The sequence below is a fragment of the Chrysemys picta genome, unplaced genomic scaffold (genome assembly GCF_011386835.1).
Source record: "Chrysemys picta bellii isolate R12L10 unplaced genomic scaffold, ASM1138683v2 scaf1572, whole genome shotgun sequence".
Lineage (NCBI taxonomy): Eukaryota > Metazoa > Chordata > Testudines > Emydidae > Chrysemys > Chrysemys picta.
In genome coordinates, this window is record NW_027054278.1 from 1 (window position 1) to 14,000 (window position 14,000).

The following is a 14,000-nucleotide window of genomic DNA, read 5'->3' on the forward strand; positions in this document are numbered from 1 at the left end:
GGGTTAAGAAGCTCAGGTAACCTGGCTGGCATCTGGCCCAAAGGACCAATAAGAGGAAAAGATACTTTCAAATCTTGCGGGGGGGGGGCGGGGGGGAAGCTTTTGTTTGTGCTCTTTGTTTGGGAGTCGTTGACTCTTGGGACTGAGAGGGACCAGACATCAATCCAGGTTCTCCACATCTTTCTAAACAAGTCTCTCCTATTTCAAACTTGTAAGTAAATAGCCAGGCAAGGCGTGTTAGTTTTCCTTTGTTTTCTCAACTTTTAAATGTACCTTTTACTAGAGAGTTTCTTTGTTTGCTGTACTTTGAACCTGAGACTAGAGGGGGGTCCTCTGAGTTCTTTAAGTTTAATTACCCTGTAAAGTTATTTTCCATACTGATTTTACAGAAATAATTTTTACCTTTTTCTTTAATTAAAAGCCTTCTTTTTAAGAACCTGATTGATTTTTCCTTGTTTTTAGACCCAAGGGGGTTGGATCTGTATTCACCCGGAGTTGGTGGGAGGAAGGAGGGGAATGGTTAATTCCTCCTTGTTTTAAGATCCAAGGGGTTTGGATCTGTATTCACCAGGGAATTGGTGAAAGGTTTCTCAAAGCTACCCAGGGAAGGAAATTAGTTTTTGAGAATGGTGGCAGCGGACCAGAACTAAGCTGGTAGTTAAGCTTAGAAGTCTTCATTCAGGCCCCCACATTTGTACCCTAAAGTTCAAAGTGGGGATACAGCCTTGACACACCCCTTTATTTCTTTTTCCTAGTGTGACAAAGTTCTGTCCTTGACTCCATGGGTCCTGCATTTTCGGACTGATTTTGCTAGCCTCAGAGGCTCACTGTGACCCTCCACATAGCCTTTCTCTCTCTAGAGGCAAGGGTCACAGTCTACTGAGACATTTTCATCATAAGCCAACAAGGGAGGTGAGGAGAAGCAACCCTCCCTCGCACAGTCTCTGTTGTCTCCCAGTATCAGTGATTAATCAGGGAGGGGAGGGGGGAGCCCAGGCCCACCCTCTACTCTGGGCTCCAGCCCAGGGTCCCTAAAATTAGCAGCTATGGAAGCTGACTTTTTTGAAATAGGATGTGTACAATTCCCTGGGCCACTTCCCCACAGCAGCGCCCCACTCAATATCTTCTTCACAATTACCTCAGGGCCTCCTTCCTTGCACCTGATATAGATTTGTACTGCTTCATTCCTCCAACAGCATGGCTCCCTCCTATAGCTCTTGACACTCACACCTCACTGACTAACTGGGAGGCTTTTAACTAGTTCCAGCCAGTCCTTGATTGGCTTCGGGTGTCCCAATCAATCTAGCTATCTCCACTGCCTTCTAGAAGGATCTTAATTGGCCCCAGGTGTCTTGATTAACCTAGAGCAACTGCCATTTGGTTACCATGGTACCAGGGATTTGTTTAGCCTGGGGCTAACATACCTGTTCCTCACTACTTTACTGTAGCCCTCTGGCCTTGCCCCATCACACTAGTTAATAATCTGTATATAGTTCATTACAGGATTGGTTACAGGCATTGTCTTTGGTGTAAGATCCAGGGTACCAATTGATCTGGGGTAAGTGACTGGTCTCTTGGGATTGGAAGCAACCTGGATGCGGTGTGATTTTTGGTGTGACTAATTATCACTAAGTCCAGTTTGTTTGCATGGCCAGAAAGACTGGAGAGTCTAAGTGGACTGTCTGTGACTCCATGATAAGCTTAATATAGTTATCCTGGAGTTCACATCTGTTACTGGCTTGGTGAAATCTAATTAGAGAACACACCACAAGTTTGGGGTATTGCCCTGTTTTTCACAATCTGCCCGGAGGTGGGCACTCAGAGCTGTGAGCCACTCCAGACAGCGTGACAGGGGATCATGAGATCAAACAGTCTGATCTTCTGTAAAACAGCTGCATAGAGCCCAATAACTTGATTTTGATGTAAGCATAGCTTCCAGAAAGGCACCAGTCTAGACATGAAGACTTCAAGAGATGCAGAATGCACCATTTCCCTGGTAGTTTGTTCCAATGGTTAATCACCCTCCCTGTTAAAAAATGGGGCCTTATTTCTGAGGTGAATTTGTCTGGTTTCAGCTTCCAGACATCAATTGTCATTCTGCCTTTCTCCATTAGATTAAAAAGGCCTTTAGTAAGTGGTATTTTCTCCTTGTGACTGTAATTATGCACCATCATCAAGTTACCTCTTGATCTTTCTGTTAAGCTGAACAGATTCAGAATCTTAAATCTCTCACCGTAAGGCTTTTATTAAAGCCATCAGATCAGTTTTGTGGCTCTTCTCTGCTCCATCTCCAATTTTTGTGGACATCAGAAGCAGGGCCGGCTCTAGGTTTTTTGCCGCCCCAAGCAAAAAAAATTTGGCTCCCCCCCCGACGCAACCTACTGCTGCCCCAGCCCTGGGCTCTTCCCCATACCACCCTAGCTCTGCCCCCCACCACCCACACCCCCCTGCTGCCCCAGCCCTGGGTCTCTGGTAACTCGTTCCCAGCGCTGGTCATTCAGCAGGAATTTTGGATGTGCACAGAACACAGACAGGATTGGTTCCCATATAGTTACAGAACTGCAGTAAAGTGGAACAATTTTCAGCTTGTGTGACTGAAGGATATCTGGATGCATATTATAAGACTGTCCTACATAAATGAGGAAAAGTTGAGGTGCCTTTATTATTCTTTTGTTCCACTCTTTATTTCTATGGGGAATTTGCCAATGCAATATCAGTCTTTTTTTTTGTTTGTTTTGGTTTGGGGTTTTTTTTGTTTAAAAGGAAGACAGTGGCTGCTGTAAATAGCAATTCCAGTCCTAATAACCACTGGGAAGCATTTCTTGTTCAATTTTATCCTACTTTTTCTACAGCAAGTTTCAGTGGATCAGTATATTTAATTTGGGAGAAATTGAGCTTGAGAACTCCTGAATCTTAAGGGTGTTCAAATCGGGAAGGCAGGTGCTAGATTCCCTTTCTGAATATTAGCTAAATCTGGAAAGGAAAAGTCAATTTCTGCTTCCATGGTTCAGAAGTGGAAATCCTCCTACGTGCCTGGTACTGTATCTAAAGCTGCCCAGGTCCTCTAGTAGAGCCTCCCCTCCCTTACTTTTCATTTTAAATTCTAGTGAGATCCACGTACCTGCCATGCTAGGCTTCAGATAGAGAGGTGCCCTGTCCGTTTAGTCCACCCAATTCTTTCTTTGGGGGCTTCAAGGTGAGGTCACACCAGTATTCCTAATCCAGTCTGGGGATGTCTTCTCAAGGGGATATCTGGGCCAAAGCCTTCTACTCCTTGGGCATACTTGTTCCTCCGTTCACAGTGCCACCCTGTTCTAGCAGTGAGCTCTCCATTCACAGCAAGCTGCAGCATGAGGTCTCAGCTACCTCACGCCCTTCTCCTCCCTTTCCTGTTGATTGCTGCCAAGGGAATGCTGGGAAATGTAGTTCTTTCCCTGCTCCAGGGCTGGCTCTATAGGCAGGGAGCTAACCAAGGAACTAGAGCTCCCATGGCCCCCTGTTGGTTCACAGCTCCTATGCTGGATCCCTGACACCCCGGCAAATGTGCCGCCCCGAGCACCTGCTTGCTTTGCTGGTGCCTAGAGCCGGCCCTGATCAGAAGTGGACACAATAGTCCAGTATCTGTCTCACCAGTGCCATATACAACAGTAAAATTTAATGCCCACTCCTACTCACTATTTCCCTGTTTATACATCCAAGTTTACATTAGCCAGTTTTGCCACAACATGGCACTGGGAGTGCATGTTCAGTTATTTCACCACTGGGACCCTAAATCCTTTTTAGTCACTGTTTGCCATGATACAGTCTCCTTCAGATACCTGAGACGCAGCATTCTAACATTAGGGAAATCTTGCAATATCTCCAGTATCTCTGGGTGGGAGCTGAGGACTTTCTAATGATTGGTGACCTTGATAGGTAGTTACACAAGGGAAAGGGAGGCAGAAACAGTCAGGTAGAGTATCATTCACAGCGATCTCCATAAACATCTGCCCACTCCATTAAATCCCTTACAAAAGCATTCACAGAACAGACCTGAGCAGAGAACTCCCGCATCCTCTTTGAGTCTGCAGTTGTGCTGGCCCAAGACCCTGGAAGGACACGCCCAGAGATCAGACTCATTCCCAGAGCAGTTCACATCATCCAGCCAGATCGGCCCAGATCCTTGCCCATAATGAGCAGAGACAGTTGCATTAATGGCATGTCCACATCCCAGTTGTTTGCAAACAACATTGGAGTCTGACAGATCCCAGGAATCATCACAGACTGTCCCCCAGCTGCCATTGTAATAAATCTCCACTCTCCCGGCACAGCGACCTGCCCCATTCACCAGTCTGATCTGTCTGCTCCCTGCAGAGATAAATCCCAGCTGTTAATATGTATTTTCCCACTGAACAGAAACTGTTTGTGAGATTTAGAAATGAATCACCTGAGCAAACAACACCAACGTCCTCAGCAATTCCTGCCTGGGCTGCCTCAGATGTGGATTTGTCACAGAGAGTCAGATGAGTCTCGTTTCCTGCACACTGGACCCTTCTCAGCCCCACAGGGCCTGTTCCTCGCTCAGACTTAGGGGGGTTATAAGCTTTCTCAGCGGCTCCGCACTGGAGCTGCCTGCACACCACGCTGGCATCGTTCATGTCCCACTGGTCATCCAGCACTCTGCTCCACACACCACGGAGGGAAATCTCAACTCTCCCATCGCACCGGCTCTCTCCATTCAGCAGTCTGAGTGATTCAGAGCGACCTGGGCTCAGGAGAGATGAGAAACATGCTGAATAACACTCCTGATTATATACTAGAAATAATGCACAGTGTGTAAGAAATTATGAACTGTTTCTAACTCAGGGGATGCCACATAGTTAAAAGGAGTAACCTCTGCAGAAAATGCTGTTTTTTTGAATCTCTAAGTGGAGGGTGCTATAAGGATTGTAACACACAGTGAGGCAAAGTGGCTTGTTAGCATATTCTGGGAGATGCTAGGCTCACAGCTACACTCTATTTTTAGTGTGCCAAGTTCCTTGAGCTGGGAATTACATGCCCAGCACAGAGTGTAGATGTACCTGTTGCCCAGGGAGTTCCCCAGTGCCAACCCTCAGAGCACACTCCATACCACAACTCTCTTCTGGCCTGACACGCTCATTGCCCTAAGTCACAGGTGTTGAAATCTGCATCTAAAAGGTGTTGTGTAAGGTGTTATGCAAACTGCTATCACACCGGTCATTCATATTGTTGTGTGATGCATGAATGGGTGAGGTTTAAATAACAATAGATGTGTGCTGGAAATATGTTCCTATAATGTGTGCCTAAGCCCAGGTGTCCTAAACAAAGGGCTGTTGTTTCGCTGGCTTGACTGTGTCTCCAATGTAAATTAAGTGTGGAAGCAGAGGAAGAACTGTCATGCATTGCATCCCCTTCCTGTCAGTTCTTTCTCTGCTTCCACATAAGCAAGGTGAGAGCAAAGAGAAAGAAAAGTCCATTTATGTGTAAGGTAAACAAAGCCATTGGGACAATAGATGTGTGCCTAAGCCCAGCTGTCCTAAACAAAGGGCTGTTGTTTTGCTGGCTTGACTGTGTCTCCATTGTAAATTAATTAAGTTGAAATCAAAGCAAAGAAAACTCCATGTACATGTAAAGTAAACAGAGCCATCAGGCAAACAAGTAGGGGACGATGACCCCTTAACAATCTCGATGGGGGATGGAGGCTGCACCCCCAGGAAGCCTTCCTGCCTCTTCAAACAGGGTGAATGAACTTTGGGAAGATTTGAGCAGAGGCAAAAAGCCATTTTGTTATCTGTCACCTCAGGGTCAAAAGAGGAGCAGCACCCTTTGAGCTCATGTAAAGTGGATCTTCTTGGTCTGGAAAACAAGTGTAGCTGGAACTGATTAGGTGAAAAATCTGCTTAGACAGAGACTGTAACTTGATGGAGTTACTTTTTGAGTCACTAGAAAGCATGTTTTGTTTTGTTTTACTTATTATACCTGTGTCTGCCATTCCTAATTATTATTCCTTAAATATCTGTTCTTTGTTAATAGATTCACTCTAGTTTTATCACAAAACCATCCCAGTGCACTGTATAAAACTGAAGGGTAAAATCCTCAGCCAAACTAGCAGGCTCATATCTCTTTGGAGGCAGCGCACTTGATAACTTCCGTGAGTACCCAGTGAGAGGGACTGACCGCAGCCGAATAATGTCTCTGGGGAACTCGGACACTGGGGTTGACTGATGGTTCCCGGTAAGGCGAGGTTTGGACTGACAGAATCCTGAGGCGTTGCTAGCCGGGCAGGCGAGCTGGTGTGGCAGGGAGCTGACAATAGCTGAGCAGCACAAAGCTCTCACTTGCTGAGGCAGAGCAGTAACCGTGTCTGACAGTTCTGAGTGACCTGAGCAAGGCCTCACATACCCTCACTTTCACCATCTGTAAAATGGAGGGGATAATAATACCCACCTACTGCCCAGGAGCTTTGTGAGGATTAACTAAAGTTTGGACAGTACTTTGAACACATCAAGTGCTACAGAAATGGTGAGTGCTCTGAAGAATCAGGCTCTGGGAGGTCTCCGATTGGTATCCCACCACCCCAAGTTAGAGAAGACTTTGGAAATTTTGGCTTTAATCATCTGAGGTAAAACTTCCAAAAACGCCTAAGTGACCAGGAGCCTAAGTCCCCTTTGCAATTGGGACCTAGGCAAACAGATGCTGAAGTCTTCATGGTATGGAGCTCCTAAGTGACTTACGAAATTGAAAGTTAAGTCCCTAAATCACTTGGTGCTTTTGAAAATGTTTCCATGGGCAGCAGCCACCCAGTGCAGTCAATGATGCAGGAGCTGTGGGGAACAAATAGTATGTGTGCCTGAAATTAGACTGTATCATAATGTATCTGCATAAGGGGGCAGGAGAATTAGCAACGTACAGACAACCTTACTGCTGGTATTTCCTAAATTTTGAGTATCTGACTTTCACTAAAAAACATTATCCTTTTCTCTCCTCTCTCTCTCTCTCTCTCTCTCTCTCTCTTTTTATATGTAAGTGTAACCCTTCTGCCCATCTAAGTTGGCAGCAACAAGGGCTGGGTTCTGTATCTAGGGGTTCCGTTTCAATAACGCAATGCAAAACCGGCTCGAGCCCCCACCCAGTGACCTGGGACAATTACATACCACCCCCTGGGCGCCCCTAAGAGGCAATACTTCCCCTCTCGCAAGCACGGAGTCTGAGTGTAACAGAAAATGTTTAATAACATGAGGTAAACGACATCAGCATTAAATTGGAAAAAACACCACAAACAGGATTCATAACCCAAACCATGAGCAAAAAAACCCACCCCAGCAAATTGGGCTGTGTCCTTTCCCGTTGGTTCTTGAAACCAGCAACCCAAGGATCACCAAAGTCCCAAAAGTCCAACAACCCCCCAAAGTATCTGTCCCTGGTCAGTTCAGCCCCAGAGTTCAAGGGGGGGGGGCACGCAGGGTGTTAAGGGGCACCTTATGTGATCCGAGGCTGACCGGCTGCCTCTCTGTGGGGTTCCGCCGCAGCCTTCACCACGAGTCGCTCCACTCCATCAGCGTCCCGTGAGCTGCTCCCGTGTCCCACGAACTGCTCTGGCAGCTGCTCCGCTCTGCTCACCGACCTGTGAGCCGCTCAGCTCCGCTCCAACCCTCCCCGTGCGGCTCCACTCTGCTAGCGGCTCCTCCAGCTGCTTAGCAATATAGCTTCAGGCTCCCCCACTAGTTAACACAACCTCAGTGATCTCAGCTCTTAATAACTTTAGCTCTTTTGTGATTTCAGCTCTTAGCAATTTCAGCTCATAGTAGGGGAGCCCCAATGTTAGTGCACCATTAGCCTAAAGTGAATTCAACTCAGCAGCCTGTAATTAGAGTCCTAATAGAATCAAAGTTAGCTCTGACATTCAACAATGGGGAGAGAAGGTAGTGCAATTGGTGTTTCAAACCCTCAGAAAGGGCCCATACCATCAGATACAAATACCTATCCCCATGCTCTCTCTATTCACTGGGTTTTGTAACCCATGCCCCTTGTCAAGCAAGTGCTACTTAGGTAATGGTGAAGGACTCACTCAGTCCTTCTGTCATACAACAGTTCCACTGGCCTTGATTCACAGAATCAGGGTAACAAAACTTTATTCTTCCTGCCACAATAACAGAAAAACTGGGGATCCCACACCAGCCAAAGTAACCACTTTGAGTTGCTGTTGTTTCATGCCAGGCGAGTGGGTGTGCCTATGCAAACAAGATCAGCCCCTGGAGTTCTTTTCCACACTCGCCATAATTCACCACCAGATGTCAGGGTAGAGCTCATCCTGACTCTGCTTACATCAGGTAAATAATAGAGTTTGTTGAAAACCGCAAATTTTTTCCTGTGAAGTATTTCAAATGCAATATTTCACTTTTTCTCTGGATTTTTTTGAAAAAGAACCAAGATTTTGACTTTTGGAAATGGAATGATAATTATTGTTTAGATTCTAACTAAAATGTTTCATTTCAGGTTCTGGAAACAAAAAATCAGTTTTCCATTTCCATTTTATAATTTACAGATTCTCCTGCGTTCTCTCCCTTGTTATTTCCCCCCTGTTTTTCCCACTATAAAAAATTTGAAAAAAGTATCAGAAAGCAGGGAACAACACTCCTGAACTTTTTTCAACTGGAAAGGTGTGAATTTTTTTATTTTTATTTTTACAGTGAGAGAAAGTACTATTTTCTTTGTGGCATGCTACCAAAAATATCCTCGGGTACTCACGTGTGAAAAAGAAAATTGTTATTTTCAGCAGTTTATATTTCAGCCAAAATGGAAGGAATTTCACTGAAGGAAGGGGAGGTGCTTTCCTGGCACTGACCCCTTGCCAAATTGCAAAGGCCTGCTACAGTCGATGAAAACATGAGAGCTTCTGAAAAAGGTGCTGAGAATATTTTATAATAGACAGTGTGAAGCAACATCCATATAGGGGGTGGTTCCCCCTGTAACTACCAGAGTAATGATTTTAAAAAAGGATGGGGACAGTGAGTTGGTGAGATTTATGAAACTCTTAAGGACAAATTCTGTCCCTGCTTTACTGCCCTGCACACACAAACTTTTGCTCAAGCTTTTCCTGGAAAATCCAGGGCTTTCCCTAGTCATAACTATTATTTTGTGATAATACTTATTTTACTTTTACTTGTAATATATTAGTTGTTATTGTACATGGTTTAGGATCTAGCTCCCCCTCCCTTGCCATTCCCTGAAGTTTCCCTGCTCTGGGGACAGTGTCAAACACTGAGGGGCAGGTGTCATTAATCCAGCATCTCTCCTGCACTTACCTGAGCAAATCACACTGGCATCATTGTCATGTGAGCACTGAGAAGCCCCCAGGGCAGTAACAGGGCAATGGCCCAAATGGGGTTCAGTCCCTTTACAGTGAAATGTGTCTGTCCAGACAGAGCCAGTTCCCTTCCCAAAGTACCCTCCTCCTGGGGCTGATACAGCAAATCCGCAGTCAAGCTGACGACAGAGAACGTTGGCATCCAGTAAATCCCAGCGTGAGTCACAGAGGGTTCCCCAGGCACCAAGAACCTGGATCTCCACTCTCCCTGAGCACTCTGAGCTGCCATTCAGCAACCGGAACCCTGTGTGCCCAGGGGAGAAGGGAGAAAGGGTTTTGAGAGGGAGCATTTAAGATACTTTATATTAAATAATAAAGAAAAGGAAAGTTGGGGGGATTGAACCATTCCCATTATATTGGATTGTTTAGATTTTACTAGAAGCTGAGAGCAGCTCTATTATTCCAGCTCCCTACAGAGTGAGATCATTTTATTGCTGCACCCTACTCTAGAATACACAACACTGGGATTTTAGAGACATTGAGCCAAATTCTTACGTGAGCATATGACGCTGGCATCATTTGCATGTGAGCACGTCTGATTCACATGTGATATCCTGGGACAGTACACAAGGTGTGTCTCATTCCCTACACACTGGAATTCCTTATTCCACATTGGTCCATGTCCTTCTCTGAAATGAGCTCCTCCTGGGATAGATACAGCTATTCCACACTGTAGTTCATTACAGATAACACTGGCAGTTTTGAGATCAAAGTGTGCATCGCATATTGTAGCCCAGGTGTCTCCATGCCTTACTTCCACACGTCCTGAGCAGGCACTGTCACCTCCAACCAGCTGGAGCTCAATGTGTCCTAGAAAGCCAATGAAGGATGAAAATTACAAAGTAGCCTGAGGGAGTTAGGTGTTCTCTGCCTTAGAACTTTGGCCAAAAGCCCGTCCTCGTGCAGTGGGACAGTGCAGGCAGCAATTATTATTATTTTTTTACAACAAATGGAAAGAGGGGAATTCAATAGCAATCAATATACATTAGAAGTTATGAGATGTAGAAAATCAATAAGGGAAGCTAAAGCTATCAGGGAAAAATCAATAGTTGGCAGAGTTAAGATCAATAATGAGAATTTTTTAAAGTATATTAGGAGCAAAGACAAACAAACAAACAAATCCTAACAAAGGTGTAGACCCATTATAAATGGAGATGGTAAAATAGTTTATAATAATGCAAATAAGGCAGAAGAGTTCAAGAAACATTTCTGGTTTTGGATAGAAGCAGGATGTGTATTCATACTATGTGAAGAGGGTGAACCACTCTGCAGTCCTGGTAACTAAGGAGGATGTTAAACAGTATCTACTAGGGAAAAACTTTTTTTAAAAATCAGCACACCTGAATAGCTTATAAAATCTTGGAATAAATAGAAATGGAGGACTGGAAGGAATCTCATGAAGTCAGCTAATCCATCTCCCCACACCAAGACAGGTTTAAGTATACCTAGTCCATCCCAGATATATGTTTGTCTAACTTGTTCTTAAAAGTCACCAATGACGTGTGTGATGGGCTCAGTCACAGAGGGGACCGTCCCCCTTGGGACTGCCACTTGATGATCTGAAATTACCTCTGAGCCCATTTTCCCTGCCAGCTTGGAACTCCAGAACCCTGCCTTGTTGAGTCAGACACGCTAGTCTGCTGCAACACAGACCCGGGTCTGGTCCACACCCCGAAAGCTGCAGACTTTAACCAAAAACTGCTCAGCAGGTCACCTGTCTCTGGCACCCAGACACCCATTTCCCAATGGGATCCAGACCCAAATAAATCCATTTTATTCTGTATAAAGCGTATAGAGGGTAAACTCATGAATTATTCACCCTCTATATCACTGATAGAGAGATATGCACAGCTGTTTGCTCCCCCAGGTATTAATCACTTACTCTGGGTTCATTAATAAACAAAAGTGATTTTATTAAGTATAAAAAGTAGGATTTAAGGGGTTTCAAGTAATAACAGACAGAAGAAAGTAAGTCACCCAGAAAAATAAACCAAAAACACGCAAATCTAAGCCTAATACATTAAGAAACTGATTACAGGTAAAATCTCACCCTCAAAGATGTTCCAATAAGCTTCTTTCACAGACTAGACTCCTCCCTAGTCTGGGCCCAATCCTTTGCCCTGGTACAGTCCTTGTTAGTTCCAGCAGACATCTTAGGTGGAAACCAGGGGCTTTCTCATGACTGGCAGCCCCCTCTGTCCTGCTCCACCCCTTTATATAGCTTTGGTACAAGGCGGGAATCTTTTGTCTCTCTGGGTCCCCATCCCTCCTTCTAAATAGAAAAGTACCAGATTTACAATGAATTCCAGCATCATGTGACATGGGCACACGTCCTCTGAGACCTCATTCTTCATTATCCACAGGCTGGCCCACAAGTACACAGGAAGGCTTGCAGGTAAATAAACCATCTACAACCAATTGTCCTAGTCAATAGGAGCCATCAAGATTTTAAACCACCATTAATGGCCCACATTTTGCATAATTACAAAAGGACCTCAGAGTTATACTTCATATTTCTATACAAATAGGAGGAATATATTCAGTAGTTTATAACTTTTGTTATGATACCTTACAGGAGACTTTTGCATAAAGCATATTCCAGTTACATCATATTCACGCTCATAAGCATATTTCCATGAAACATATGGAGTGCAATGTCACAACGGGGATACCACAACCTCCCTTGGTACCTTTTTCCGATACTTAACTATCCTTAGAGTTAGAATGTTTTTCCTAATATCTGACTTGACTCTCCCTTGCTGCAATCTAAGTGGATTACTTCTTGTCCTACCCATCGTAGACAGAGAGTCCAAAACTGGACACAGTGCTCCAGCTGAGGCCTCACCAGTGCTGAGTACAGCAGGACAATTACCTCCTCTGTCTTACATAGGACAATTCTGTTAATTAAATCCAGAATGACATTTCCTGTTTTCAAAACAGCATCACCCATTTCAGTCTGTGATCCAGTATAACCCCAGAACATTTTCTGCAGTACTGCTGCCTAGTCAGTTATTCCCCATTTTGGATTTTTTGCATTTGATTTTTCCTTCCTAAGTCTAGTACTTTGTACTTGTCTTTACTGAAATTTACTTTGCTGATTTCAAACCAATTCTCCAATGTATCAAGGTCATTATGAATTCTAATACTCTCATCCAAAGAGCTTGTGACCCCTCCCAGGTTTGTGTCATCCACACATTTTATGAGCTTATTTTCTACTCCACCATCCATTAATGAAAATATTGACTAGTACCAGGCCCACGAGAGTGATATTATTTATGTATCCACAGGAACACAGTGACCAGAGAGAAAAGTATTAAAGCAACTAAAGGCCAACAAGAATATGTCTTACCTAATCCTCAGCATTTCCCTCAAAACCTGGGCTGGCCAACCTATCCCAGGTACCCCTGCTTCTGGGGACTGGGTTTCAATCTCCTTCCCTGCAGACCCTGCCTCTCCCTCTCTGTTCATCAGGGCTCCCCTTTTCAAAGTTCCCAAGCTTTTTATTTAATTTGCCCACGTGAATGGCCCCTCCCCTCTCCCAAGCTGGGGGGGGGGTTGTGCCCGGTTTGGTCAGAGGCAAAAGTTGAAAGGCCTTGACACCTGTATTGTCAGTTAAGTACCCGTGACTGGGGTCTCTGTAGCCACTGTCTGCCTTGCTGGGACATGTGGGGAGCTCCAGCAGGAGTTACTCTTTCAACCCTGGTAGGAAATGGTAAAACAGCAATAAAAGAAACAGAGGTACACATAATATACATAAACACACAGATATCTCCCATGGTCTTCACAGGTGTCATAGTGGACAAGCCACTGAACTAGAGGTCCCAGGGTGATGCTGTGAAAAGGCTGAGGTGATCCTTGGAAGTTTAAACAGGGGAGCAATGAGAAGAACTGGATGAAATGCAGGATTTCCAGCTCACAGGAAACTTTGCTATTTCAAAACTTCCTGTGAACCAGAAATCCTCTCAACATTTGTTCTGGAAACACCAACACATGGTGTGTCCAACATGAAATTTGCTCCCAGGGACACCAGAAGATGCTGAGTGACACTGACATCCGTGTCAGTTTCACCAGTGCTTAGAGAAAAACAAAAATGTCAATTTCTCTCAGCTGCTGCTGGGGTTCCCAGGGTCTGTGGCTCTTGGGCAACCTCGCCATGCAGACTGCCTTGTATTGGGGACCCCTGGGCTTCCAGACTCCTGGGTCAGCTGGTGTCCCAACTAGCCAGGTGGTCCTCGGTCTGAAGCAGTCTGCAATGCAGGGCTGCCTCAGAGCCGCAGATTCTGGGAATCGGGATCCCATCCCAGGATTTCTAAATTCCCTGCTGTGAAGCTGGGGGCTGATCCCTGGTTAAAGCTGGGACTCCATTCTCCATGGCAGGGTTGCCCTGGCGCTGCAGACTATAGAACACCAGGGTCTCTGGTGCTGGGGCAGTCTACATGGTGCAGCTATCCCAGAGCAGCTGACCTGAGAAGACTGGGGTACCTGGCCCCAAGGCAGTCTGTATGGCAGGGCTGGCTGGAGGGCCCCCAAGCGAGCTGGCACTTAACCATGCAGGTTTCTGCCATAACACTGCCTGTGGTCTGGAGAAAGTTCATTGCACCTGTCAGGGCTGGATCCCCACTTTGAATTTTAG

At 45.3% G+C, this 14,000-nt stretch overlaps 1 protein-coding gene across 3 annotated transcripts; it reads right to left on the reverse strand.

Annotated features, from left to right (window-relative positions):
- Positions 1-3,949: 3,949 nt before the first annotated feature.
- Positions 3,950-12,585, reverse strand: LOC135972176 (scavenger receptor cysteine-rich domain-containing protein SCART1-like). Of its 3 annotated transcripts, XR_010597244.1 has the most exons (6): positions 11,418-12,585; positions 9,863-10,177; positions 7,479-9,611; positions 6,735-6,824; positions 4,427-4,744; positions 4,023-4,347 (listed from the first exon to the last, which is right to left on the reverse strand). XR_010597244.1 is itself a non-coding variant. In XM_065580099.1 (5 exons), exons 2-5 carry the CDS (start codon positions 9,978-9,980, stop codon positions 3,965-3,967), a joined length of 1,125 nt encoding a protein of 374 aa, XP_065436171.1. In that variant the 5' UTR covers positions 9,981-10,177; positions 11,418-12,583; the 3' UTR covers positions 3,950-3,964. The 3 variants fall into 3 exon arrangements, 1 of the variants encoding a protein (XP_065436171.1); XM_065580099.1 differs by lacking the exon at positions 6,735-6,824 and having other exon boundaries at positions 3,950-4,347; positions 9,306-9,611; positions 11,418-12,583; XR_010597243.1 differs by lacking the exon at positions 6,735-6,824 and having other exon boundaries at positions 4,024-4,347.
- Positions 12,586-14,000: the final 1,415 nt, after the last annotated feature.